Source organism: Oryctolagus cuniculus, chromosome 1, assembly GCF_051225735.1.
Source record: "Oryctolagus cuniculus isolate XC-2025 breed Fujian yellow rabbit chromosome 1, ASM5122573v1, whole genome shotgun sequence".
In the NCBI taxonomy this organism is placed as follows: domain Eukaryota; kingdom Metazoa; phylum Chordata; class Mammalia; order Lagomorpha; family Leporidae; genus Oryctolagus; species Oryctolagus cuniculus.
Window position 1 is genome coordinate 38,224,308 of NC_142867.1, and position 27,050 is coordinate 38,251,357.

The 27,050-nt window shown below is 36.5% G+C and overlaps 1 protein-coding gene across 4 annotated transcripts in view; it reads left to right on the forward strand.

Moving 5' to 3' along the window:
- Positions 1-27,050, forward strand: part of KIF18A (kinesin family member 18A) — an 80,941-nt gene that overhangs the window by 19,188 nt on the left and 34,703 nt on the right. For 3 of the 4 annotated variants that reach the window (XR_011387869.2, XM_002709207.6, XM_089310147.1), the window contains exons 10-13: positions 4,274-4,436; positions 11,272-11,436; positions 17,995-18,116; positions 21,794-22,029. Coding sequence is in view for 3 of the 4 variants with exons in the window: in XM_002709207.6 (XP_002709253.1) it covers positions 4,274-4,436; positions 11,272-11,436; positions 17,995-18,116; positions 21,794-22,029 (686 nt within the window). In the remaining variant the exon portion in view is untranslated. Of the gene's footprint in view, positions 1-4,273; positions 4,437-11,271; positions 11,437-17,994; positions 18,117-21,793; positions 22,030-24,578; positions 24,699-27,050 lie in introns of those variants that run through there. The other variant, XM_089310149.1, reaches the window with a different exon arrangement.

Sequence of the window (27,050 nt, forward strand, 5' to 3'; positions counted from 1 at the left end):
CAAGCCAGTTAATAATTTAGTAGTCAAAAGTACTTTTTTCCCAAGCAGTTATCACAGTTTTCCAAAGTGACCCATTGGGACACTGAATCAGAAATGTTAAGCTTAGTAGGTTTAAAAATGCAGTAAGGAATTCCTGGATCAAACAAATTTTGGGAGTACACTTGTTCCTTGGTATCTTCCTGGAATTGGTTCCAGGAACCCCTGTGAATACCAAAATCTGTTGATGCTCAAATCCCTTATATAAAATGGTGCAGTATTTGCATATGACCTACACCTACCCTCCTGTATACAATTTAGTCATGTCTAGATTATTTATGTTGCCAAATACTAAGTAAATATTAAATAAATATTAAATATAATATAAATATTATATATTATATAAATATTATATAAATATTTGTTGTCAAATACTAAGTAAATATTATATAAATATTTGTTATACTTTATTATTTAGGGAATAATGACAGGGGAAGTCTGTATAGAAACAGAGGAGATAGTTTTGTGAATCTACAATTTATTGAATAGAGAGCTTATATACAGAAGGCCTGTGTCCTCCATACAGAGAAATAATCTGAGAAATTCCCAAAGTATAATCCACATGTTAAAGGCTCTGAGATGGGCCGGCGCCATGGCTCACTTGGCTAATCCTCTATCTGCAGCGCCAGCATCCCATATGGGCATAGGGTTCTAGTCCCGGTTGCTCCTCTTCCAGTCTAGCTCTCTGGGCCGGGGAAGGCAGTAGAGGATGGCCCAAGTGCTTGGGCACCTGCACCCACGTAAGAGACCAGGAAGAAGCAGCTGGCTCCTGGCTTTGGCCGTAGCGGCCATTTGGGGGGTGAACCAACGTAAGGAAGACCTTTCTCTCTGTCTCTCTCTCTCTCTCTCTCTCTATCTCTGTCAAATAAATAAATAAATACATAAATAAATAAATACATAAAAAACATGGGGGGAAAAAAGGCTCTAAGATACCCGTTCAGCTTTGATTATAGTGGAATTAAGTTAAACTTACTTGACGTTCATTCTCCAGTGCCAGTTGTCTCCTACTAGTATGAGAAACCAACCACATTTCATACTGTTTTGAAATTTATTGGAAGCGACTTGGTATCCATAAGGAAAATAGGAAGTTTCTGATTAGCTGTGGCTTTCAACCTCAATCCAACTCCACCGACTTTTCATAGTTGCACATGTGTATTGAAGTTTTACATAAAATGTAACATTTTGATTTGAAAAAAATATATATATTTTTCTGCCACAATGGACCCTTGGTGCTAAGATAACTCCTTATTTGTTTTTATATATGGCTTTGTTGATGATTTTTAGACCCATATTAATTACATCTGATCACTATAACAACTCCTTCAAATAATGGATATATTGTTTTGTCATAGAGAAGCTTAAGAAGGAGAACATTTTTCAAGTCTTATCCTTGTGTTTCTATACTTTGCTACTTTGTAGACATCATAAGTAGTAACTACCACAGTTATTTCTACCAATGACAAAAAAATCAGTTTTTTATGTGGGGTAAGATTGACATCTGTATTATTATTATTATTATTATTATAGTGTAAGAACTCTATTTAATTGGAAATTTTTCTAGCGTGTTCTTTGTTAATCCCCCTAATAATGCATTTCAAGTTAAATTGCTGTTATATTACTCTTGTGTTGTTTTCCTATCCCACCAATTGATTGTCTTTTGTAAAATAACCTAAGTAAAAATGATTTCTAGTTATTATTTATCCATATCAAGGAAAACTTTAAACTCTCATGCACTATGGTTGTTATTCCATTGTTAGTAAAATGTAGGAGTGGCCCTCATGCAACCGTATATCTCTGTTAATTCAGGTTTCCTAATAATTAAAAAGTCACCAGTTTCTGAAATTTGGAATAACATTTCCCATAGAATTGCTCAGCACTACTTAACTGGTTCTACTTTCCTATGAAAACCTTAAGATCAGTAAATTTTCATGGAGTAGATAACTTTGAATTATTGAGTCTCCCTTTGGTAAAGTAATTAAAGAGATGGCCCAAGCTATAAAATAAGAACTTATTTGGGAGCTAGCATTGGGGCCCAGTGGGTTAAGTTGCAGCCTGTAATACTGACGCACCATACAGGTGAAGGTTAGGGTCCTGGCTGCTTCACTTCTAATCCAGCTCCCTGCTAATGCACCTGGGAAAACAGTGAAGGATGGTCCAAGTGCTTGGGCCTTTGCTATCCACATGAGAGACCTGGATGAAGCTCCTAGCTCCTGGTTTCGGGCCTTGGTCATTGCAGCCATCTGGGGTGTGAACCAGCAGATGGAAGATCTCTCATACTCTTTCTAACTTTGCCTTTCAAATAAATGATCTTAAAAAAATGTATTGGATATTTTTCCTTCTCTCTACCTGACTTTCAACAAACAATAAAAACTTTAATTTTAACTGATGCTGCATGATAATTTACTTGTATTTATAAATAAATTAATGATAAAATTATGTACCCTATAACATTTGTCATTTTCCTTAAAAAGTAACTGAATCCTAAAAGAAATATATGAAATATTTTTCATTATATCAGTCACACTGTTGCATAGGGTTTTTTCAATAACATGGATTTTCAAAATGTCTTTTTCCATAAAACTCAAATAACCTTTTGATGAAGTTTAAGCAAGAACATAGAATATCTGGTCTTTATTAAAGCTACTTGGAAATATAATATTTAAAAGGAAGTCATAAACAAAATACAATTGTTTCTTATAAAAACTAATTATAATGCTTCATTTGTGGACTAGAAAAGGAAATTGTTTAGAATTTAACCCATTATTTATCACCTAAAAATATTAGTACACATTTTGGTTTTCTAGTAAACTTTAGTGTTTCAAATAATTAGAAAATAATTATTAGTAGTCTTTCCCCTAGGACTCTTTCTGGTTTTTTTTAAAATGATAATTTCTCACAAAGACCATTTGGTACTAATTCTCTTCCTTCCATCCTAATCTGTAAATGCCACCAAGTAAACAAAGTATGTCTGAACCACAAAATTAGAGTATTGGCAGATACTTAATTTTGTTCTTGAGCAAAAAATTACACCAAAACTAAGAAATTATATTTGAGTGTAACCTAAAGATAACTTATCAATTCATTTACTGGCATTCACGTAGGTGTAATATAATACAATGAAATCACATATTTCCTATGAAATATTTATCAGTTTGAAAAAACTGCAGTAAAGTCAATGTATTGTGGTTTATAGTCATTCCCCATAGAGTTTCATTAAGAACTAGTGACGTAAATTGGCAGTGGTTATACCACAGATCCTTACAAATATATCTAAAATTCTGGCCAAATAACATTTATTTTTAAATGCATATATTTGATTTTATTCTAAAGACTTCACATTTAATTTTTCTTTGGAGTTTTTGTCTGTACACTCATGTAATTGTTTATACTGTTACTGTAGCTTAGAGCTAATATGTGATTCAAAAGTGTAAATATATGTTTATAAACTTAAAATATCACTATGACCAAAGTTCTGTTGACCCCTGGAAGGTACAGAACTTCAGTTTCCTTCCAGTGTTTTCACAGGAGTTAATGACATTTAAGTCTTTGGAGATCTGAATTATGCTATCAATTTTAATTCTCTAGATCTATGTTACCCTTTGGAGGAAATACACTATTACAGCTTTTCTAGGTTTACCACACTGTAAACTTGGATGTTTTTGGGTCCTGGCAGTGTCATTTGACTCTTAGCCAGACTGTAGGGGGTACCTAACCATATGTCATGTTTTCACTATAACAAATTCTGAAGCTAAAAACTGACTCTCATTTTCCCTAGGGGACCATAGAGGCACCATATGATTATAACTCCTACTGCTTATTTCTTCACAGTGAGCCAACACCAAAACACAGTGTCATGTTGCTAACGGGGCCTTGTTAATTGACATAGTACAGGTCCAAGTTATCATCCTTTTCCTATAAACAAAATATTTTTTTGCTAAGCAGTTGTATCATATGTAGATATTAAGTGTAGATATGACATATTACTACTGCCAGAGGCCTTTTGATACCTATATATTTCAATAACATCTTCCTTGGGGGAGACAAAAAGAATTCTAACATACTAGAAATTACATTAAAGCCCTTAAGTATTTCTGTAATGAGAAACAATCATTCTAACCTATTTGTTGTTTATCATTGAATAAAATTCTGTTAGTGATATGTACTTTGTGCACCTTTTAAAGAAATTATGTATGGTTTATCACAAAATTAGTAAAATTATGCAATGTGTTTTCTATAGATTTCATGAAATTCTGAACTGCTTGTTTCAAAATAGAGAAGAAATCAGACAAGAATATCTGAAATTGGAAATGTTGCTTAAAGAAAATGAACTTAAGTCATTCTATCAACAACAGTGTCATAAACAAATAGAAATGATGTGTTCTGAAGACAAAGTAGAAAAGGTATTTAACAATTTTGTGATTATATTTATAGAATGTAATACCATGAGGACTTTGGAGTTTTAATAGACGAGTTAGTTAGTCATCCATTTTCTATAAACACCAGGAAATATTCTCTGGGGTTTATGGAGTTCTTTTTTTTTTTTTTTATTTTAAAGATTTATTTATTTATTCGAAAGGCAGAGTTACAGAGAAGCAGAGGGAGAGAAAAGTCTTCCATCCACTGGTTCACTCCCCAGATGGCCACAATGGCCAGAGCTGGGCCAATCTGAAGGCAGGAGCCAGGAGCTTCTGCCAGGCCTCCCACATGGGTGCAGGGGCCTAAGGACTTGGGTCATCTTATACTGCTTTCCAGGCCATAACAGAGAGCTGGATCAGAAGTGGAGCAGCCGAGATTCAAACCAGCGCCCATTTGAGATGCCTACACTGCAGGCGGCGGCTTTACCCACTATGCCACAGCTCAGGCCCCTGTGGAGTTCTTAAAAGGAAGTTAACACTCAGAGAGAATTGGTTTCCAAAGGTGCAGCAGTAGTAGCAGTCCGGGAGCAGATGCAAGCATTAGTTTATAACTTATCATCAGATTGTCTTTTTCAAGGAAGAATACTGTTAGATACAGCTGAAGTGAGCTCCAAATGCAGCATAGATAGTATATGTGGATGGAGTGGATTTGGCCTAGTGGTTAAATAACTGATTGGGACACTTGTATTCCATATCTGAGTTTCTAGGTTAGAATTCTGGCTCTGTGCTTGATTCCAGTATCCTGCTAATATAAACCCTTGGAGTTAGCAGGTGATGGCTCTACTAGTTGGGTCACTGCCACTGACATGGGGAGGCCAGGATTAAGTTCCCAATTCCCAGCTTCAGCCTGGTCTAGCCCCTGGTATTTAGGGAGTAAACCAACAGATGGAAGCTCTGCCTTTTATTTTTATCTGTGTGTGTCTCTCTCGATCTCTTCCTCTCCTTACCTTTCAAACAAATAAATAGATTTTTAAAGATAGCATATGTAGACTAGGTATCATATAACAAACTGAAAATATGCATTCATCTGTTAGGCTTTCGAGGAGGAGATTGTGAGAAAGGACAATTGTGTAAAAAATTTATGGTTGAGAATTTTATAGGACCAATAAGATAAATTCAAGAAGCTTCATTCTGAGCAGTATAAAATAATTTTATAGCTAGACATGTGAAACTACAGATTGCAAATGATCAAAAAAATGAGCATTTTGAAAATACTAGATAATCATTCTCCCTAGTTTTGCTATTCATCAATGGTAAGTTTTGTCATATTTTATGTAATTTACAGAATGCTTTAACAAACTAGCATTTTACTTTTTTCTTAGCCTCTGAAATAGGTAAGATGTGATATACTAAAAAATAATCACAGGCATTCATTAATGGTATCATTGATACCGATTTATCAGAAGCTACTAAACTGTATTATGAAAATCAATAATTTGTTTACTGACTGTTTTTGTGTGCCTTGTCTTACTGAAAATTCCTTTCTAATTTTATTTATTTCAAATTTTACTTAAAATATCCCTCACATTCTTTTTTTTGCAGAATAAAAACTAAATTTTTATCTTTGAAACTTGCTACTATATATGCACTTTAATGTTAAAATGAAAATTTTCAGTTTAATTTGATAAATATAATGAGATGCAAATAACAGATTATCTCATAGGATTAATATAATACTTTGTTGTTTATATGTTTGCTAGATATAATTCTGAAATAATACCATATTATATATTTTAAGAGTTGTATATTTTGTTTTAGTTATTAGTACACTTTATAGAGTAATGTTTAATGGGAATAGTAATTTCTCTTTCAGGTTTTATGTTGATATCTATTAAATATGGTTCAGGTATTTGAATCTGTAATTATCTAACTTTTTGACCAAAGGCAAGAAATGTAATCATGGGAATCTGATATTGAGTTAATATCACAATTTTAACAACAGTTACTATTTAACATGTTTCTATGCAAAGCCTTGTGCTAGACACAATGGAAAAGTATGAGACACTGTATTGCTTTCACTTATTTACATGCTAATTCAATAGTAAAAAATGATAAAGCACTATTAATTGTCATATGTAGGAGTATAATAGTAATAAGACCAGCTAATATTGTTGAGCAGTGCCAGGCAATTTTTTTTTTTTAATTTATTATCTGAAAAAATGACAGGGAAGAGGCAGACATCTTTCATCCAGTGGTTCACTCCTGAAATGGCTGCAACAGGACTGGACCAAGCCAGAGTCAGGAGCCTGAAACTCCATCTGGGTCTCCCATGTGTGTGTCAGGGGCTAAAGTACTTAGCTTCTTTTGCTGCTTTCTCAGGTGTATCATCAGGGAGCTGAATGGGGAGCAGAAAAACCGAGACATGAATTGGCACTCAGATATGTGGTGCAAGCATCACAGACAGCAGCCCAACCTGCTGCGCCACAACGCCAGCCCTAGACATTTTTCTATGTATAGATTTTTCTTTGTATAGATTAATTCATTTAGTATATATAACTATCCTATGAGATAGATCCAAAATTATTACCATCTATGAGCAAGAGGATTTAAAACTCAGTAAATTGTCTGGAGTTGCACCATTATTAAACTGTAGCTGTCTGATTTTACAGTGTGCATTCTTAATCACACTGCTGTACTATAAGTAGTATAAACACTGTGGCTGCTCAGAAGAGAAAATAGTAGCTTTCAGTTGTGATGAAAAAGGGGTTCTTAGTGGAAGGACAAAATTTGCACTGCGCTTTACATTAAAATACGATAGGAACACTGTGTTCAAGATAACTGACCAGAACAAGGCATATTTGTAGGACTATATCTATAGAAGAAAATTACTAGACTCAACACTTCCTACCAATTGCTGTTGTGTTACACGTGGTAAAAGTCCATCTATTTCCATAACCTGTTCTTTCTGAACCTGAAAGAAGTCAGAGTTCACCACTACAAATGGCTTGAGGTTGGAACAAAATGTAAGGCATATTTGCTGTATTGGAAATTATTGACAATAGATGGAAAGAGAGGCTAGTAGAACAGATTATAGAAATATTTGTTGCCAGAAATTTAGCATCTATTTTTGTAACCAAAAGGAAATCTTTGAAACCAAGTGGCATTATAAGAGCTCAGAAACCAAGTGATACTTTAAACATTTGTATATTCTTATTTAGTATAATTAATAACCTTGCCCTGTTTGATGACAAACTAATTTTTGAAGTTGTTATTTTAGTAGTATTATTATTTTCACCCAATGAGTTTTGAATGTCTGGAATTATCAAGACATGGAGTAATGGAATGGGTTTGACTAGATTTCTTTAATGTTTTACTCTTTCCATCTTACTCTGTTTAGTGGTCTTTTTTCAACTCTTGTAACTATTATAAGACTTGATAAGCAATGCAGATATAAACTCTGAAGTTATTATTAAGTTAAGCCATGGAGAAACAGAAAAACATCAGAAATTGAGTTGGGTTCTTGTTCTGTTTTTACACACTAGTGTCAAACTTCAGTTTTACCATTGTAGAACTAGGAATTATGTTTTCAATCTTTTGAAAAAGTAGCTATTCATTAAGAGTACTGAAAGAATCTCCTAACATTGATTCAGATATAAAAAGTAGAGAATTGACTCTGAGATTAGTATTAAAGTGAAGCTCCTGGGTAATTTTATGGTTACATAAAGATAATCTATAAAATTATTTTTAGAGTTTATCATAGCATCAGTTCTCTTTTACAAATCAGCAGTAGCATCTAGAATGTCAGAATTATGTGTCTATTCTCTCTTAAGACATTAGTGGCATTCTGAGTATTTTGTTGATGAAATATATAAAGCATTTGAAACCTTAATGGGAAACATTTCACTTTAATGTCAGAATTTAATGTGCATATTTTAGAATATAGTCCCAAACATTTAACTTGCCATTTTAAAATAATGATTCCATAGGACTACCTGCAAGGGAAATGTCTCCATGGAGCATCATGAGGATACATCATATGCACCTAAAAAGTAAAAAAAGTCAATGCCAATATTGTGGCATAGTGGGTAAAGCCACTGCCTACAACACCAGCAACCCATATGGACACTGGTTCATGTCCTAGCCACTCTGCCTCTGATCCAGCTCCCTCTAATGCCCTGGGAAAAGCAGCAAATGATGTCCCAAATGTTTGGCCCCCTGCCACCCACATGGGAGACATAGAGAAAGTTCCTGGCTCCTGGTCTCTGCCCGACCCACTGCTGAACATTGCATCCATCTGGGGAGTGAACCAGTGGATGGAAGATCTCTCTCTGTCTCTTCCTGTCTCCTCCCTTTCTCCCTCCCTCCCTCCCTCCTTCTTGTCCTCCTCCTCTCCTCCACCTCTCCTCCTCCTCCTTCTCTCTCTCTCTCTCTCACCCTGCCTTTCAAAAATAAGTAAATAAATCTTTTTAAAAAATTATTCAAAAGTCAAATCCATACTTCCTGGGATTTTCGGTTAGGATCTTTCTGGTATTAAATATTGTTGCCATGGGACCCACAGATCATATCCTACCCTGGTTTCTGGGAGTGCCTATGACATTTGTGAATGTTAAAGCAAAATAATATCAGTGGACTCTAAACTTCAAGTGTCAAGATCTCTTTCCACTTTATAAAAAAAATTATGTAGGACCTCAAAGAGCTCTTATTTATATGGATTCCATCTATCAATATTAATTATGTTAGAAATTAAAACTGAAATTCATAAAAATATATTTGTGTTCATTGGAAAATATCATTTCATAACATAGTTAACATTTTTATAAAAGTCACTAATTATATTTTCCTTTTTTTTTTTTTTAAGATTTATTTATTTATTTGAGAGGCAGAGTTACAGAGAGAGATCTTCCATCTGCTGGTTCAGTCCCCAAATGGCCACAATGGCCAGAGTTGAGCTGATTCGAAGGCAGGAGCCAGGAGCTTCGTCTAGTTCTCCCACATCAGCACAGAGGCCCTAGTACAAGGGCCCTCTTCCACTGCTTTCCCAGGCCATTAGCAGGGAGCTGGATCAGAGGTGTATCAACCGGTACTCAAACCCACACCCTTATGGGATACAGGCACTGCAACTGCTTCTTTGACACCCTGTTGAACTATTACACATCCTTTAACCTCTAGAAACCTTTATAATGTGTATGCAAGTAAGAATTAAAAAGGCTTAGTGTTATTATAAAAATAATTTGACATTGTGAATTCCGTCAAAGACTCTCAAGGATCCTTAGGATCCCTGTACCACACCTAGAGAATCTGTATTATAGCTATCTTTCTTACTCCTCTTCCTGACAAACTGATTGTTTTGAAGGGTTACTTGTTGTTTGTTTTATCTTCTTGACTACTCAGTTTCTTTGTTGAAGGTTTTTTATTAATGTCTTACCTTGTCAAGGTGCAATTGAGGTGTCATAATTAACTAGAGAAACCAGAGTAGTCAAGAACCTCTGTGAGAATGACAATACTCATCAACCATTTTCCCCTCATCTAATGGACTCCAGGCTGAAATGGAGTCTGCTTCTCCTTGGTCCTTATAATTTCCTTAAAAGGAATGTCAAGTAAAATTTTATGGCTGTCTAAGGCTTGGCTGTGACTTCTGTTAGCCACCTTTTCCTTGCATTAAATCTTTCATAAGCTCACATCCTCTATGTAGATGATAATGATAATATTTTTATTGTTGTATACCCCAAATGTCAATAGTACATCTTGCTTGAAAGTCAGAAAGAAATTAGAGTTTACAAAGAGAAGGAGGTCTCTGATCAGTTTCAATAGTTTTTGTTTTTGTTTTCATTCTCCACTTCAAAATTCAACTGTAGATGGTTCTAATCCATAGAAATCTATTATTTCAGGTGTAGCCATATCTGATAATTGTTTAATTCAGTGTCTATTGGCAGATAGCCCAGAGAGGCCAACCTATATTGTCCCACAGATTCCATGATAATGTGTAAGATCCTAGGAGCTAGACACCCCAAAATTAGTTTTAATCTCAATTTGTACCTCTGTAAAACTCCAAAACTATTGAGGTTATCTGCATGGATCCTGAACCAACCATCAGGAAAGATAGGCACACTGATACAACTCTCTTTTCTGTCATTTGTATCAACCAATTTAAGGCCACATAGGCAAAACTTAGCAATACAACACAATTTCTTCACATCTTTCAAATTGGACCAATGACTAAAACAAGATATACATCTTTTTTGACTGTATTAAAGCAAATCATGGAATTTATCTGACCTTGTGCGAACTTTTCAATTGTAATATACTGAAAGAAATGTATTTTAGGGCAAAAGAAAGGAAAAGAGAAAAGGAAGTTACAGTCTTCAATTTGGCCTTTGTATTTCTTAAAACCATAAACTCTCAACATGTAATTTTATAAAAATGACTCACAATTCAATTTCCTATTTTCCTGCAAGCAGTGGGATTGTGTGATGTCAAGGGGAAAATAGCTTTAAATACAAAAGAATGGTTTAATTTCATAAGCTACGATAGCATACTTAAAAGAAAATATACCACTTTACTAATATCACATCAAATATAGAAATTAGGTTGATTATTAGGGGCCAGTGCTGTGGTGCAATAGGTTAATCCTCCACCGGCACCGACATCCCATATGGGCACCGGTTCTAGTCCCTGCTGCTGCTCTTCAAATCCCGCTCTCTGCCATGGAGAAGATGAATCAAGTCCTTGGGCCCCTGTACCCGCATTGCAGCCATTTGGAGAGTGAACCAATGGACAAAAGACCTTTCTCACTGTCTCTCCTCACTGTAACTCTCTCAAATAAATAAATGAAATCTTTTAAAAAAAAATTAGGTTGATTATTAAATGCATTATGTTTCAGGCCACTTGCAAAAGAGATCACAGACTTGCAATGTTGAAAACTCGTCGCTGCTACCTGGAGAAAAAGAAAGAAGAAGAATTGAAGCAATTTGATGAGAATACTAATTGGCTGCATCGTGTTGAAAATGAAATGAGACTCCTAGGTCAAAATGGTCATATTCCAAAGGTACTTGTATTTGTATGTTCAGATTTTTATTTAAGAACTTAGTTCTTTATCTTTCTTGTATTGAATAAGTGTCCTTCATAACACTATTGTCCAATTTCTCTGAGATTTCCCTGATCCTTTTACTGTTGTTAAATGAATGTATATCTCTTATGCTTTCTAATTACCTATTAGATTTGCTTTGTCCATACTTTCTTTTTTTTGTAATTTTTTTTTATTTTTATTTATTTATTTTTATTTTTGACAGGCAGAGTGTACAGTGAGAGAGAGAGAGAGACAGAGAGAAAGGTCTTCCTTTTGCCATTGGTTTACCCTCCAATGGCCGCCACCGCTGGCGCGCTGTGGCCGGCACATCGCGCTGATCCGAAGCCAGGAGCCAGGTGCTTTTCCTGGTCTCCCATGGGGCGCAGGGCCCAAGCACTTGGGCCATCCTCCACTGCACTCCCGGGCCACAGCAGAGAGCTGGCCTGGAAGAGGGGCAACCGGGACAGAACCTGACACCCTGACCGGGACTAGAACCCGGTGTGCCGGTGCCGCAAGGTGGAGGATTAGCCTATTGAGCCACGGCGCTGGCCTGTCTATACTTTGAAAACAATAAAGTTACTTAAGGAATTGCATCGTTTTATGAAGTAGCTATTAAAATAGAGTAAATTCCATTTCAAACTACACTTGAGGCTTTATCAAGTAGGTAATTTAAGTTTGTTTTAAATTTTTATATATATTGTGCAAAAGTGATTTTAAGTGTGGGCACCATTAGTAGTATTCTAAAGAAAACCAATTTAAAAGAGTGAGTGTGTGTGTATGACTGAAAATATTATACCTTAATTTGGCAAAAGTTTAAACTTCTAGTAAATGATGTATGATGATGCCTAATGGCTCTATTAGGTTAGAATTTTGTTCTACCACAAGATTTCAATAATCTGACTTCAGTGTCTTAACTAGTTTGGGCTGTATTTTGCTCCTTAAAAGTGTTGGAAATATGCAGTTTGGTCTTGTTGGAGTACTTCCAAAAAGTGATCAAAGTCATCATTGTGCTTTTCATTTCATGATTTGTAACATTACTATTTCATTTCTAGTCTCAAATTTATACCCAGACCAGAAGAAAAGTAAAAGGGAAACTGTGTTTCTATCAGGAAAACAAGGACTTTCCAGAAATTCCTAACAGACTGTATGTTAGCTAAAATTAAGTCACATAGCTATCCTCAGGTAAAAAGGAGTGTAGAAAGGTTCCATTTTCTTTTACTGGATACATTATTATCCTGAACAAAATTGGAGTTCTATTAATAAGAAAGAAGTGGAAACTGAATATGGGATAAGCAACTGGCAGCAACTGTCACAAAGTAATTAATATTGATCCTGAAACCTTGCACATTAAAGAACGTCTTTACAATTTTTTTTTTTTTTTTTTTTTTTTTTTTTTTTTTTTTTTTTTTTGACAAGCAGAGTTAGACAATGAGAGAGAGAGACAGAGAGAAAGGTCTTCCTTTTGCCATTGGTTCACACTCCAATGGCCACTGCTGCCGGCGCACTGCACCGATCTGAAGCCAAGAGCCAGGTGCTTCTCCTGGTCTCCCATGGGGTGTAGGGCCCAAGCACTTGGGCCATCCTCCACTGCACTCCCGGGCCACAGCGGAGAGCTGGCCTGGAAGAGGGGCAATCGGGACAGAATCCGGTGCCCCCCCCCCCCCCCAGGACAGGATCCCAGGGTGATGGCCACAGATGGAGGGTTAGCCTAGTGAGCTGCAGCACCAGCCCAATTTTTTTTCTTAGAGGAGGATGATTATGAGTTGGCCCTGGAATGCATACAAGATTTTAAACTCCAAAGTCTTACATTAATGGTACAAAGAATTTATGAACTTAATCCAATTATGGTATTTAGAGGTGAGGCCTTAGGGAAGTGCTTAAGATTGGTTTAGGTCTTTAAAGTGGAGCCCTCATGACTGAATCCTGGTGGATTCATAGCAAGACAGGCTATAGATTGTTCAGATTTAGACATTCTGGATCCCTATCTTTTGCCGTGAGATTCTCTGCACCACACCAGAATTCTGCCAGTGAGAAGGCTATCACTAGGTGGGGGCCCTTAGACCTTGCGCTTCTGGAACTGTAAACCAAAATAATCCTCTTTTTTTTTCTTTTTTTAATGAAGTTAGCCTGCCTTAGATATTTCTTGAGAGTAATGAAAAGCTGACTAATACTGAGGAGTATCTAAGTCTGTACTTTGATGATGCTCTTCTGAAATTCACTGTTCTCTATGAGCTAGTTGATATCTTTCTAAGGTCTTAAAATATCTTGAAGAGTGCCACACTAAAATAGAGGTGAAAGAAAATATGAAGTATTCAGTAACAAACTTTAAAACTCAAAATTTTTTTAATACTACCTAATGCCTCATAACCAGGGGGATGTATTCTGTGATTGACTAGCAGTGACTGTAAATGGTCATTAAGCATTAAAACTCAGACATACAGAAGACTTAAGTTACATGAAGCTTTTCCATTAACCAATGTTATAACTATCTACTTTAGGGACCAGTGTTGTGGTGCAGCAATGCCACTTGTAATACTGACATCCCGTTTCAGAGTGCCAGTTCAAGCCCTGGTCCATATCATCATGCCAGTTTGAATCCCAGGTGCTCTACTTCTGAACCAGCTCTGTGCTAAAGTGCCTGGGAAGGCAGCAGAAGGTAGACCAAGTGCTTGGACCCCTGCCACCCACTTGAGAGGCCAGATAGATCTTCAGGTTCCTGAAACTTTTGTACCATTTGGGGGTTAAATCAGCAGATGGAAGATTTTTCTCCCTTCCTCTCTTTGTCACTCTGCCTTTCAAATAACTAAATCTTAAGGGGGGGGGGGGGGCAGGACATCTACTTTAGAGGGATAATAAAAAACTTTAAAATGCTGTATCCATCTCAAGATAATATAATGAGTAATCAAAGGAGTAATCAAAAATGTTGGAGTTGTCTAGGCTTAAAAAAGGTAACTTCAGAAATTTCACATTACGTATTCGTTATCTAAAACAATAGAGACTCTTCATTGACTACTGTCATCTCCATGAGTGTACCTGTAAAAGAACCAAAACCATGTTCTGCATAAAAAGTATTTGAAGAAAGTAGCTGATAATCCTGACCGCTTGAATATTTCTCATTCAGTGCACTGGAGCTGATTCTCTTAAGTGTTCTATGTTGACAGTACTTTTTGATTTTTTTTTATTATTTGTATATCTAAAGAAGTGCTTTTGAGATTATCATTTTGTAAGCTAATAAAATTATAAATATTTTGGTTAAAGGTAATCTTTGACCTTATTTAATAATGACTACTATATTACTAATGCATGACTGATTATTTAGCACTTTATTGGTCAAAAACTTTCTTAAGAGGAGTCTAAAAGAATTTTTTGTGTGTGGTAAAATATAACATAAAATTTACCATTTTTAGATTGACATTTCAGTGACATTACATTCATTTAAAAAACTTACATATATAAAATATGATTTTAAAAGTTATCAATATTATTTTGGTTATTTTAATGCATTTAAATTGTTTCAGTGTGGTCAAACCTAATTTTTCTAATTGTCCTCTAGAACTCAAGTGGAAATTTTGCACATTTAAATGTGAACCTAAAATTGATTTTAAATTCTGTGGTTTTTTTTTTTGTTTTTTTTTTTTTTTTTTTTTTTTTTTTTTTTTTTTACAGGCAGAGTGGACAGTGAGAGAGAGAGAGACAGAGAGAAAGGTCTTCCTTTGTAATTGGTTCACCCTCCAGTGGCCGCCGCGGCCTGCGCACCGTGCTGATCCAAAAGCAGGAACCAGGTGCTTCTCCTGGTCTCCCAAGGGGTGCAGGGCCCAAGCACTTGGGCCATCCTCCATCCTCCACTGCACTCCCGGGCCACAGCAGAGAGCTGGCCTGGAAGAGGGGCAACCAGGACAGAACCTGGCGCCCCGACCGGGACTAGAACCCCGGGTTCCGGCGCCGCAGGCGGAGGATTAGCCTAGTGAGCCGCGCACCGGCCTTAAGTTCTGTTTTTTTTTTTAATACATTGGGAAGTATCACTATGTTCCAAACGTTGTATTTATGAAATTCTTGAAGTTTATATCCCTTAAATAAAAGGTTTCTGGTTAAAAAAAAATCTGGGCCAGCAGCCATTGGGGGTGAACCAGCGGAAAAGGAAGACCTTTCTCTCTGTCTCTCTCTCTCTCACTGTCCACTCTGGCTGTCAAAAGAAAACTGAAAATATTTAAAATTGAAATTGTTTCCATGTCTACTACCTAAGTCCCACCCTAGTTTTCTTTTTTCTCTATATTGCACAGCTGAATTAACTAGTTATTAAGTTGATGAAGGGACTATATTCAGGATCACACAACACTAGACTAACTACTTTTGACTTCTTATTGATTCTGTTTTCTCTACACTCTCCATCATTATCTACTTTTTATGCTTTTAAATCTATCCCCATCTATCATTAAATCCAACTACACTATTTCAGATTCCAACTACACTATTTCCAACCCCCTATTTCTGGGCAGCTAATTTTTACTTTCTGCTTCCATTCATGTTTTGCTGCAATTCATTCTCTATACTACAGCCAGAATGAGGTTTTAAAGAGTAATCCTGATCATATGATTCTTCAATACCCTCTCCCTACTATATACTGTGCATTATGATTTACCAGGCATAGCATGGTCTGGCACCTGAATAACTCTCAAGTTTTACACTTGATCTTAGGCAAAAGGCCAAGAAGTGATGCTTCTTAAGTTTTATATGTCACCTCTCCATGTAGCCTGCACTTCAGCCATTAATAGTGCCTACTTGTAGTTTTCAGAATTAGATCGTGCTCTTTCAGTCAGATTCAATCATTAGTGTGTCGTGACATAAAAATAAGACTCAAATTGTAAACTTGCTTTTCCAAAGATGAAAAGCTTACCATGACTCATTAACTAATATAATCATACCGCTGAATTTTTTTGAGAGATTTATTTATTTTTATTTTAATGTCAGAGTTACACTGAGAGAGGAGAGGCAGAGAGAGAGGGAGAGGTCTTCCATCCTCTAGTTCACTCCCAAAATGGCCACAATGGCCAGAGCTGCACTGATCCGAAGCCAGGAGTGAGGAGTTTCTTCACAGTCTCCCACGCGGGTGCAGGGGCCCAAGGACTTGGGCCATCTTCTGCTGCTTTCCCAGGCCATAGCAGAGAGCTGGATCGGAAGTAGAGCAGCCGGGACTCGAATTGGTGCCCATGTGGGATGCTGGCACTGCAGGCGGCAGCTTTACCCGCTGTGTCACTGTGCCAGCTCCCACAGCTGAATCTTTTTTCTATGAAAGAATAATTCAAGAAGATAAAAGAATAAGATTATCAGAAACTGTATATAAAGGAAGAATTTTGTATGTAGTATAAATGGAATATTTGGCAAAGATGTTCACACTATATCACTCAATTTTCTAACTGGAAAGCACTATCTTCATCTAGTAAACTGATATCCATAAACGCCATATATTTGACTTAAGATGGCTTTTGTTTCAAGGCTAACAATAAAATCACATGACTTATAGGCCAGTGCTCTAAGCATATAATCCTGACTCCATAAAGACTTTTATTTTTCCAAATGCTTGCTATATTTCTTGGAATATAGTCATGAATTATGTAAATAACCTTTAACTTCAATATATCAGACAAATAGAGTGACATTATTTCTCTCTTACATTTTCTACCATGGCATAGGAAGTGTTGAAAAGAAAGAAAAAGCTACTTTCACCTTTTAGAGACTTAGTAACCAACTGTGAATTGGGAAGGCTTTTTAGAAAGCTAAAATGCATTATACTTTTGAGGAAGTTTCCGGTCATAACTCCGCCTGCTTATGCATTGCTGTCTTGTCTGTTCAAAATATCCAGAAAACTTCCATCCTTTTCATTATACTCACTGATATTCTGAGAATGTTGTCGGGATATCATTCATACTTTAGTGTACTCACTTAACTGATATTTCCTGTGCTTAGTTTAGTACACCAAATTTGAGGAAAGACAAGTAATTTTAGGTAGTATAGTAGAGTGCCCCTGGCCCTAGGCAGGTGCTGATTAGAAATATTGGAACCCTTAAGAGGCTTGTTCATATTTTGGCCAACAACAAAGCTTACTTATGCCAAGAGTGGTTGTGGACAAAACATTTTCATAATTAAATATATAAATAAATGAAAATATTACTGATCAATGCCATGAGAATATTGGAAGTTGAGTGGACAGTTCCATCTTTAAATACATTTCTTTAAATACATTGCTACCCTGAGGAAGCAGCATTTAAGTAAAAACTGATCATCCTCATGTATTTTCACAAAATAATGAACAAATAGGATTAACCAAAAAACTCTCATCTTCAGAAATCCTACCTTATTTCTGAGGAAATCTGGTACCTTTTACTGCTTATAAATTATAGACCATCTCTACAAGAATTTGCTTCTAAACATTTGATAACCTAAAATAATTGAAACTATTCACTATATAAAATAAGCTTTATTGAAATTAAGTTTAATATTTTTAAAAGTCTCTGAAATATATTTTCTTTATTTTCCCAGGAACTCAGTAAAGATTTTCATTGCCATCATCTGCACCTCCAGAACAAGGATTTGAAAGCACAAATTAGACATATGATGGATCTAGCCTGTCTTCAAGAACAACACCACAGACAGACTGAGGCGTATGTTTATGGATTTACCTATTCTACAAATTTACCACTATAGACCTAAAGTACTTGAAGCATAGGAGGCCAGTTATCCTTTGCTAAAAAGCTAAGTTTTTTATCTGATATAAATACATCATTTCTAAGTGTTTGCTAGCATCAGAAAACATGCAAAGTTAGAAAACATGCAAAATTGACAGAGTATAAAAGATATGATTCTTCCCTTCCAGCTAACTTTTTTATTCTTTTTATTTAAAAAAATTATTTTTTTATTTGAGGGGCAGAGTTACAGAGAGAGAGAAGAGAGAGGCAGAGAGAGGGAGGTCTTCCATCCCCTGGATCACTTCAGAGCTGGGCCAATCCGAAGACAGGAGCCAGGAGCTTCTTCCTGGTCTCCCATGCAGGTGCAGAGGCCCAAGCACTTGGGCCATCTTCTACTGCTTTCCCAGGCCATAGCAGAGAGCTGGATCAGAAGTGGAACAGCCGAGACTCGAATCAGCGCCCATATGGGATGTCAGCGCTGCAGGTGGAGGCTTAGCCTACTGCACCATGGCGCTGGCCCTAGCTTTTTATACTTTAAGATGTATTTGTTTGTGTGAAAGAGTTACAGGGAAAGAGAGAGACAGAGAGATCTTCCATCTGCTGATTCACTCCCCAGATAGCCTCAACGGCCAGGGCCATGCAAAACCCAGGAGCCAGGAGCTTCTTCCAGGTCTCTCCCAAAAGCATGTTAGGGGCCAAACAATTGGGCCATCTTCTGCTGCTTTACTTTCATAATCAAAAGAAGTCTGCATTCATTTCCATCCTCTAGTCATCCATTTAGCTCTTATTAACAATTTACTATTAACACCAACTGAATTTTTAGTAGGCAATTGTTAATTATTCCTAATTCAGAATGATTTTTTGCTGTCATTAAAATGCAGTTACTAAACATCAGATTTATGTGAACCCTTTTATACTGTCTCTACTAGATCAGTGGTAACATGTTAGTCATTTATTTGAAAAAAATAGTAAAAAAATATTAATCAACATAATCCATATTAATTATTTAAATTCAATGAGCCTTAAAGTTCTTGTATGTGAATTAGATTGCAATGTGTTCCATTTAAAGGTTTTGAAACGGTTAAACAATATAAAAATAAGTAATGCTAAAAGTACCTTTCTTTGCATTCTTAAAACCATTCCTAGTTTCAGTGATTCACTCTGGGGATTCACAGACTCATCATACAGCTGTTCTCAATGACTATGATTTTTTACATCAGAAAGATGCAAACCAAAATCACTAAAGGGAAAAGGCTCATGGGCGATTGGGAGGCTACCAGATAAAAGTTTCTAGAATTCTTCCAGTGGGGTCACACAGAATCTGCTTAAATCCTCCAGTAAAAAGTTGTGATAATGCATATGAAATGTTGTCTATTTTGAAAGACTCAGTGTCCTGGATTTTTACTGGTAACTGGTCACATAGGCACCCTCTGCCTAGCATGCACCAGAGATGGGAAGCAAGTGTTCAGTATAAATCACACTTCTGTCATATCCATTCTGAAAATGATGAGAGCTCTCCCAAAATCCAAGTTTCAAATACCAGCCAAGGGCAACTTTGCAACCAAGCCTTTCTTGGCCTTCCCAGCCATACAGTGTTAACTCTTGTTATCAGTATAGTTGGTCAATAAATAACTGCTTTATTGACTTTTTAATTAGTAACTGTTCCCTATGTTTGTTGCCTACTTGACTTAAATGTACTACTCTTAGAAACCCTCACCATAAAGAAATTCAAAAATAATTTGTACTGCTATCTAAATGCTTAATGCTCCTAGTTATCAGATGGTTATTTCATAATGTGTTCAATTTAATGCCTGATTATTCTTTTTTCACTGCCCTATCAATACTTCAAATGATTCTATTTTCCTAGATGTTATGGATCAACTGAAACATCATCTATTGACTGCCACAGATTTCTGACTGAATCATTTCAAGATCACTTATATTATTTGCCAACTTTTACAAGTTAGGAAACATTGGTTGAATGCATGAATTTATAACTGGTTAGCTGTGATATTTTACCAGTAAATAGGATACATTCAATGTAGCTGATTGTTGAAGATAGGAAAGATTTTGGGTCAGAACCACGAATCTAATGCCCTATCAATTCTAATATCCACCTTCCTTGTCCACAACTTTTCTCCCTGAATCCCCTTTAAATTCTATTCTGAAAGCCATTGCTTTGGGTAATTTCCCTTTTTTTTTTTTTTTTTTTTTTTTTGACAGGCAGAGTGGATAGTGAGAGAGAGAGACAGAGAGAAAGGTTTTCCTTTTGCCGTTGGTTCACCCTCCAATGGCCGCCACAGCTGGCGCGCTGCGGCCGGCGCACCGCGCTGATCCGAAGGCAGGAGCCAGATGCTTCTCCTGGTCTCCCATGGGGTGCAGGGCCCAAGCACTTGGGCCATCCTCCACTGCACTCCCGGGCTGCAGCAGAGAGCTGGCCTGGAAGAGGGGCAACCGGGAAAGAATCTGGCGCCCCGACCGGGACTAGAACCCAGTGTGCTGGCGCCACGAGGTGGAGGATTAGCCTATTGAGCCGTGGCGCTGGCTGGGTAATTTATCTTAAAAATGAGTTGGGATTTCTTCTTTTGTGATGAGTTATTGTATATGTGTGTGTATATTATATACCAAAAATGAGCCTATTCATTTGACATAGTGTATTTTTCATTTGAATCCATAATTATTAGTAACAATAGCAATATGTGTGGTTTGTAAATCATGTTTTGCAAAAGCTTTTTTTATGTATTTAACTCATTTAACCCTCAAAGCAATCTGTGATATAAGTAATGGCTTTTTAAAATTTTTATTTTATTGGAAAGAGAAAAAGTTTTCCCCAAATGACTATAACAGCTCGGGCTGGGCCAGCCTGACACTAGGAGCCAAGAACCCAATCTAGGTATACCAGATGGGTAGCTGGTTCCCAATATTTGATCCATCACCTGCTGCTTTCCACAGTACACATTAATAGGAAGCTGGAACTAAGAGCCAGACTCAAACTTAGGCAATCTCATATGGGATGTACACATTCCAAATAATGTTTTAACTATTGGCAAATGCCCACAGGCTATCTAGTTGTCCCTTACTTTAATTTATGTTTGTATATTTGTATGTTTGCAAGTTTAACTTCCTTTCATGGCTGCAACAGTTCCCTGTCCAGAACTGTATCTGAAAGTCCAGAACTCAATCCACATATCCCATGTGGGTGATTGGAACCAAGTCACTTTCATTATTACCTCTGCCTCTCAGCATATAGGAAAGTTATAGGATACAGGAAGCTGTAGTCAGGAGCAGAGCCTGTATCCATACCAGGTACTAGTCCAATATGGAACATATATGTCTTAACCCTTAGGATAAATTTATGCCCACCCCAAGCCTACCAGCTTAGAGGAACAAGTTTAGTTTATGCTTTGTCCAAGGTTAAGTAGGAGTGACATGAAGACTATCTGAGACTTGTAATTCCTATCCAAGATTGTTTGCACTCTTTATGTAATGTACTAAGAATATGTTGACGTATTTGATTGAAATATCATTCTAAAAGAAAAGATAAATGGAATAATGTCAATAATATATTGATACTTTGGGTGTTACATAAAAGAACCATAGTATTTAAAATTTAGTATTTATCTCTCCTGTTTTTTTTCTCCTTCTGCATATAGAGTTTTGAATGCTTTACTTCCAGCCCTAAGAAAACAGTATTGTACTTTAAAAGAAGCTGGTCTATCAAATGCTGCTTTTGAATCTGACTTTAAAGAAATTGAACATTTGGTGGAGAGGAAAAAAGTGGTGGTCTGGGCAGACCAAACTGCTGAACATCCAAAGCAAAATGACCTACCAGGGATTTCTGTTCTTATGACCTTTCCACAGCTTGGACCAATTCAGTCTATCCCTTGTTGTAAGTACAATTTTTATTTTATAAAGTAAATAGTAACATTAGTCCTAAAGAGATCTTTATGTATCCATCTACAGAAAAGTTAATTTTTTTAAAGGCTTGGCTATTCTATGAGAACAGGAAAATTAACTTCAAAATTATTTGTTAACCAGTCTTTTCCAAAGATCTTAGAACAAGTTTGCTTTGGTGTTCAAAATAACTGTAGTAATAAAACCTATTTCTTAAATTTTGCTCTTTTTCTGCTGACAGATCACTTTGTATCTCTCCATCCCCATCTCTCTCTTTGTCTCTCTCATAAAAGTATTCACTGGACATTTTAATTGCATAGCTAATATATAATCATGGTTGAAAAAAATTAGCATAAAATTCAGATGATACAAGAAATTGAATGTTCTTCTGTTCTTCCTATAATCCCAATCTGATATCACATCTGAAAGATAAATGCTATTAATAGTTTGGTTATCCTTTCAGTGTGTGGGGGAGGAGGTATTTCTGTATCACGAAAAAATTTTGGATACTCTATTTTTTTTAGGTTTTTACATGAATGGTAGCATATTATACATACTGGTCTGCAACAATTTTTGTTTAATTTATTAGGAACATTTTAGAGTACATAAATGAAGAATCTTAATTCATTGTTTGAACTTTTAAAAATTCAGAGAAGTACCATGAATGACTTAACCACTGTTCTGTTAGTAAGCACTGCATCTGAGAACCTGCTTGTTATATGCTCCTAGGTTCCTAGAATAGGTTCCTAGAAGCTGATTTTCTGAGATTAAAGGACAGATAAGACCTTATTCTATGTGAAAGCAAATGAGTTTTCTCCTGCTTGGGCTGGACAAGACCAATTGAGCATCATAATAAAGAATGTCAAAGATCTTCAAAAAAATTTGGCCACAAAAATCTACAGACTTTCTGGGGGAAGTTGACGTTGACTGTATTGTGCCTGATATATTTTTTAAAGATTCATTAATTTATTTATTTGAAGGGCAGATCAGAAAGAGAGATCATCCATTCACTGTTTCAGACCCCAAATGATCACAACAGCCAGGATTGGCCCAGGCCAAAGTTAAGAACCCAGAACTCCATCCAGCTCTCCCATAAGGATAACAGGGGCCCAGAGACTTGAGCCATTATCCACTGCCTTCCCAAACACATTAGTAGGACACTGAATCAGAAGCAGACACACTGATACTTGAATCGGCACTCCAGCAAGTATCACCTTAACTTGCTACACCACAATACCGGCCCCTGTGCCTAATATTTGTGAGTTCACAGACTATCTAGGAACAGATTGAAAGGTGTGCAGAAGCTTCCCATCCTTGAGATGGAAGAATAAGAAGACTCAGAAACAAATTTCACCTTTGTCTCTTCTACAGGATAGTCTTAGCACCAGCTAAGACCAGCTCTTAGTGGAGTCTACTTTACCATTCTCTTCCACCACTCATTATATCAGTACCACATGTGAATTACCTGTAATGAGTCTTCAATCCTTTTTTTACCATCTTTTAAATAGAGAAAAATTGCACAGAGAAAATATATCCAACAAAAAAATGCCAGCAGAGAAAATACGAATTGTGCATGAACCTAATGTGAGGAAAATATCTAAAAGCAGGGACTGTAATGAAATAATTGATGATCCAAATAACGACCCTTAATATTGGGGTGAAGAGCTAATTCAGGATATTAAGGTTGTAATGGTTAGCAATATGCCCTCCTCTGTTATCCATGTAATAAGTAGACTATATATCTAAATGCATATCTATATACTAAGAATGTGTAATAAAATATGAATTGTAAAATAAAGTGAAGGTATATCAGACAAATCACCAAAAAAAGAAAGAAGAATGAAGGAAAATTTCTGTGATGGAATAATTTAATTTTAAAATATTAACAGGATAAAGAAAGATACTAGATAATGAAAAAAGCACATTTCAATAAATTAATCATAAATTTGCACTCACAAATGTATACCACCTAAATATGTAGACCAATAATTTTTACAGATACCAAGAACAAGCAAAATAGATGATTATGATCAGTTTCAGTATTCCCTCTTTAAGAATTTAAGTAATCTTGGCCAGCGCCGCGGGTCACTAGGCTAACCCTCCACCTGCAGTGCCAGCACCCCGGCTTCTAGTCCCGGTCGGGGCGCCGGATTCTGTCTCGGTTGCTCCTCTTCCAGTCCAGCTCAATGCTGTGGCCCAGGAGTGCAGTGGAGGATGGCCCAGGTCCTTGGGCCCTGCACCCGCATGGGAGACCAGGAGGAAGCAGCTGGCTCCTGGTTTCGGATGGGCGCAGCACGCCGGCTGCGACGTGCCAACCGTAGCTGCCACTTGGGGGGTGAACCAACGGAAAATGGAAGACCTTTTCTCTGTCTCTCTCTGCCTGTCCAAAAAATAATAAATAAATAGATAGATAGATAGATAGATAGATAGAATTTAAGTAATCTGGGGCCAGTATTGTGGCATAGTGGATAAGACCTTCCCCCGTGATGCCGGCATCCCAACTGGGCACTGGTTCCATACTTGGCTGCTGCTCTTCCGTTCCAGCTCCCTGCTAATGTGCCTGGGAAAGCAGCAGAGGATGGCCCAAAAACTTAGGTCCCTATACCCTTGTGGGAGAAGAAGCTCCTGGATCCTGACTTCAGACTGGCCCAGCTCTGGCCATTGTAACCATCTGGGGAGTGAACCAGCGATTCAAAGATATCTCTCTCTCTCTCTCTCTCTCTCTTTCTGTGTTTCTCCCTCTGTTTCTTCTGTAACTGTGCCTTTCAATTAAATAAATAAATCTCAAAAAAAAAAAAAAAGAATTGGAGTAATCTAATAGGAAACACTGAATTTAAACATTATATTTAAGCTTTGTTTAATAGATATACAAGAAACATCTACATTTAGTATAACTATTGAAGAAATCATTTTATCATGTCATGCCGAAGAGTCATCTCATTAATCTTTTCTGGAATTTGTTGAAGCTTTCAGTTCTATAGATTCAGGTTTTTGTTGAACTTAGAAAATGGTCTTTCATTATTTTTTTAATTATACTTATCCCATGATCATCTCTTTTATTCTTCCTCTAGAGGTTTTTATAAAGTACATATTTTATTTAGAATGTAACAAAATTAGAAGTAAGTAACTAAAAGGTGATAGGCGGGTGTTTGGTACAAAGGCTTAAGATACCACCTGGGACGCCTGTACCCCATACTCAAGAGCCTGGTCCCAGTCCCAGCTGTTCTGCTTCCTGTCCAGTTTCCTGCCAATACGCATCCTACGAGGAAGCAGACGATGGCTCTAATACATGAATTGCTGCCACCCTTGTGGAAGGCCCAGGTGGCCTTCTGAGTTCCTGGCTTGCTTCTACCCTAGTATTGCTGTTGCTGATATTTGGGGGAGCGATCCAGTGGATGAAATAAGTATATAAAAAACTGGGAGTCACTGGTATTGTGTTGCAGCAATTTTAGCTGCCACAGGCATCCTATATTAGAGTGCTGGTTCAAATCCACTTCTGATCCAGCTCCCTGTCACACATGTGGGTGAACTGAATTCAGACTTTGTGACTGCTGACCTTGGCTTGGCCAGGCTCCAGCTGTGGCACCATTTAAGGATCACACCAGCAAGTAGAAGATCTCTTTCTCTCTCTCTTTCAAATAAATAAATAAATTTTAAAACAAAAACAAAAGAAAATAATTCTTTAAGGTGACCAAAATCTTAATGGATTCAAAATTATCAACAATACTGGGAATTCCATAGAAAAGCAAAATCCAAAGTATAATTATAAATTATATGGAAATAATAAAAAGCACTAAATCTGTGCTCAAAGCAGAAAATTTTAGCTAAGAATTTGTTTTAAATAACATGACCTCTCAAGACCTAAGAAAACCAGTGTAATAGAAGCTAGGAAGAATAAAGGTAATGGTAGAAAATCATGACACAAAAATTTAAAAATTGAAGGGGGGGGAAAATAAATAAATCCAAAAGCTGATCGTTTGCAAGCAGAAAAAAGAAAGAAAAACAACATCAAATATTTTCTCAGTCTATTTAAGGAAAAGTAGACATAGCATATATTAAAAATTAGAAAAGACATAGAAGTATTACCAGAGTGAAATTTAAAATCTAAAAGATAATACCAAAAGTAACCCCAAGAGAAGATGTGACCTGGGGTAGTTTTCCTTATGGCTTTCAAATTTTTTATGTCTTTCTTGGAAAAATCTTTCCTGCCATAATGTGAAAATACCTGCTCATGTTTCTTTAAGATTTTTAGTAGTACTTTGCTTTTTCTGACTTCATCCGCAATACTAATTTAGTCTTTAATTGTGTCCATTCTATCATTTAGCCCTTCTGTTTAATTTTTTATTCTTATTTTCCTTTTTTTTTTTTTTTTTTTTTTTAGTTTTTGTGCTTGTTTCTTGTTTTGAATAGAAACTTCTTGAGTTATTTTAATAAAATACAATATATGGGGATGGTAGCTGAATTTCTTTTTAACTTTTCTCTTTGTTCATTATGCCTCTTGCCTCTGTATTCTTTTCTTTCAAGCTTTTGGTTTTCTTTGAGTGTTGAAACTTCATTGTCAAACATATTTAATGTGATTAAGACTAGGATGATTGTGATCGGTTTCTCTTTGGGCTTTCTCAGTGATAGAGTATTTCTGTTTCTTCATCTGATCGTTTTCCTGAATGAAAAGATTGTTTAAAGCTTTAGATAAGTAAATGGGTCATATCAATCTCCAGGGCCCACACAGGTAGGCAAACAGGCAATCCTTCATATTTGCACAAGTAAGATCACACTGTCCTCTAAGGATATATAGTGCTTTAGAGTTTCACTTCTGGTCTCAACTGCTATCCTGTGCCACTCCCTTACCGCCAAGCTTTCATTTTTCTGGAAGTCTGGATCTTCCCAAGGTTCTGCTCCACTTTTTTCTCTTTCCAGTGCTATTCCTGGGATATCCCCACTATATTTAGAGAGTTTTAACTCAGATTACATGGAAAATTCATGGAAAATACACATTATCTTCTAGTTCCATTTTTC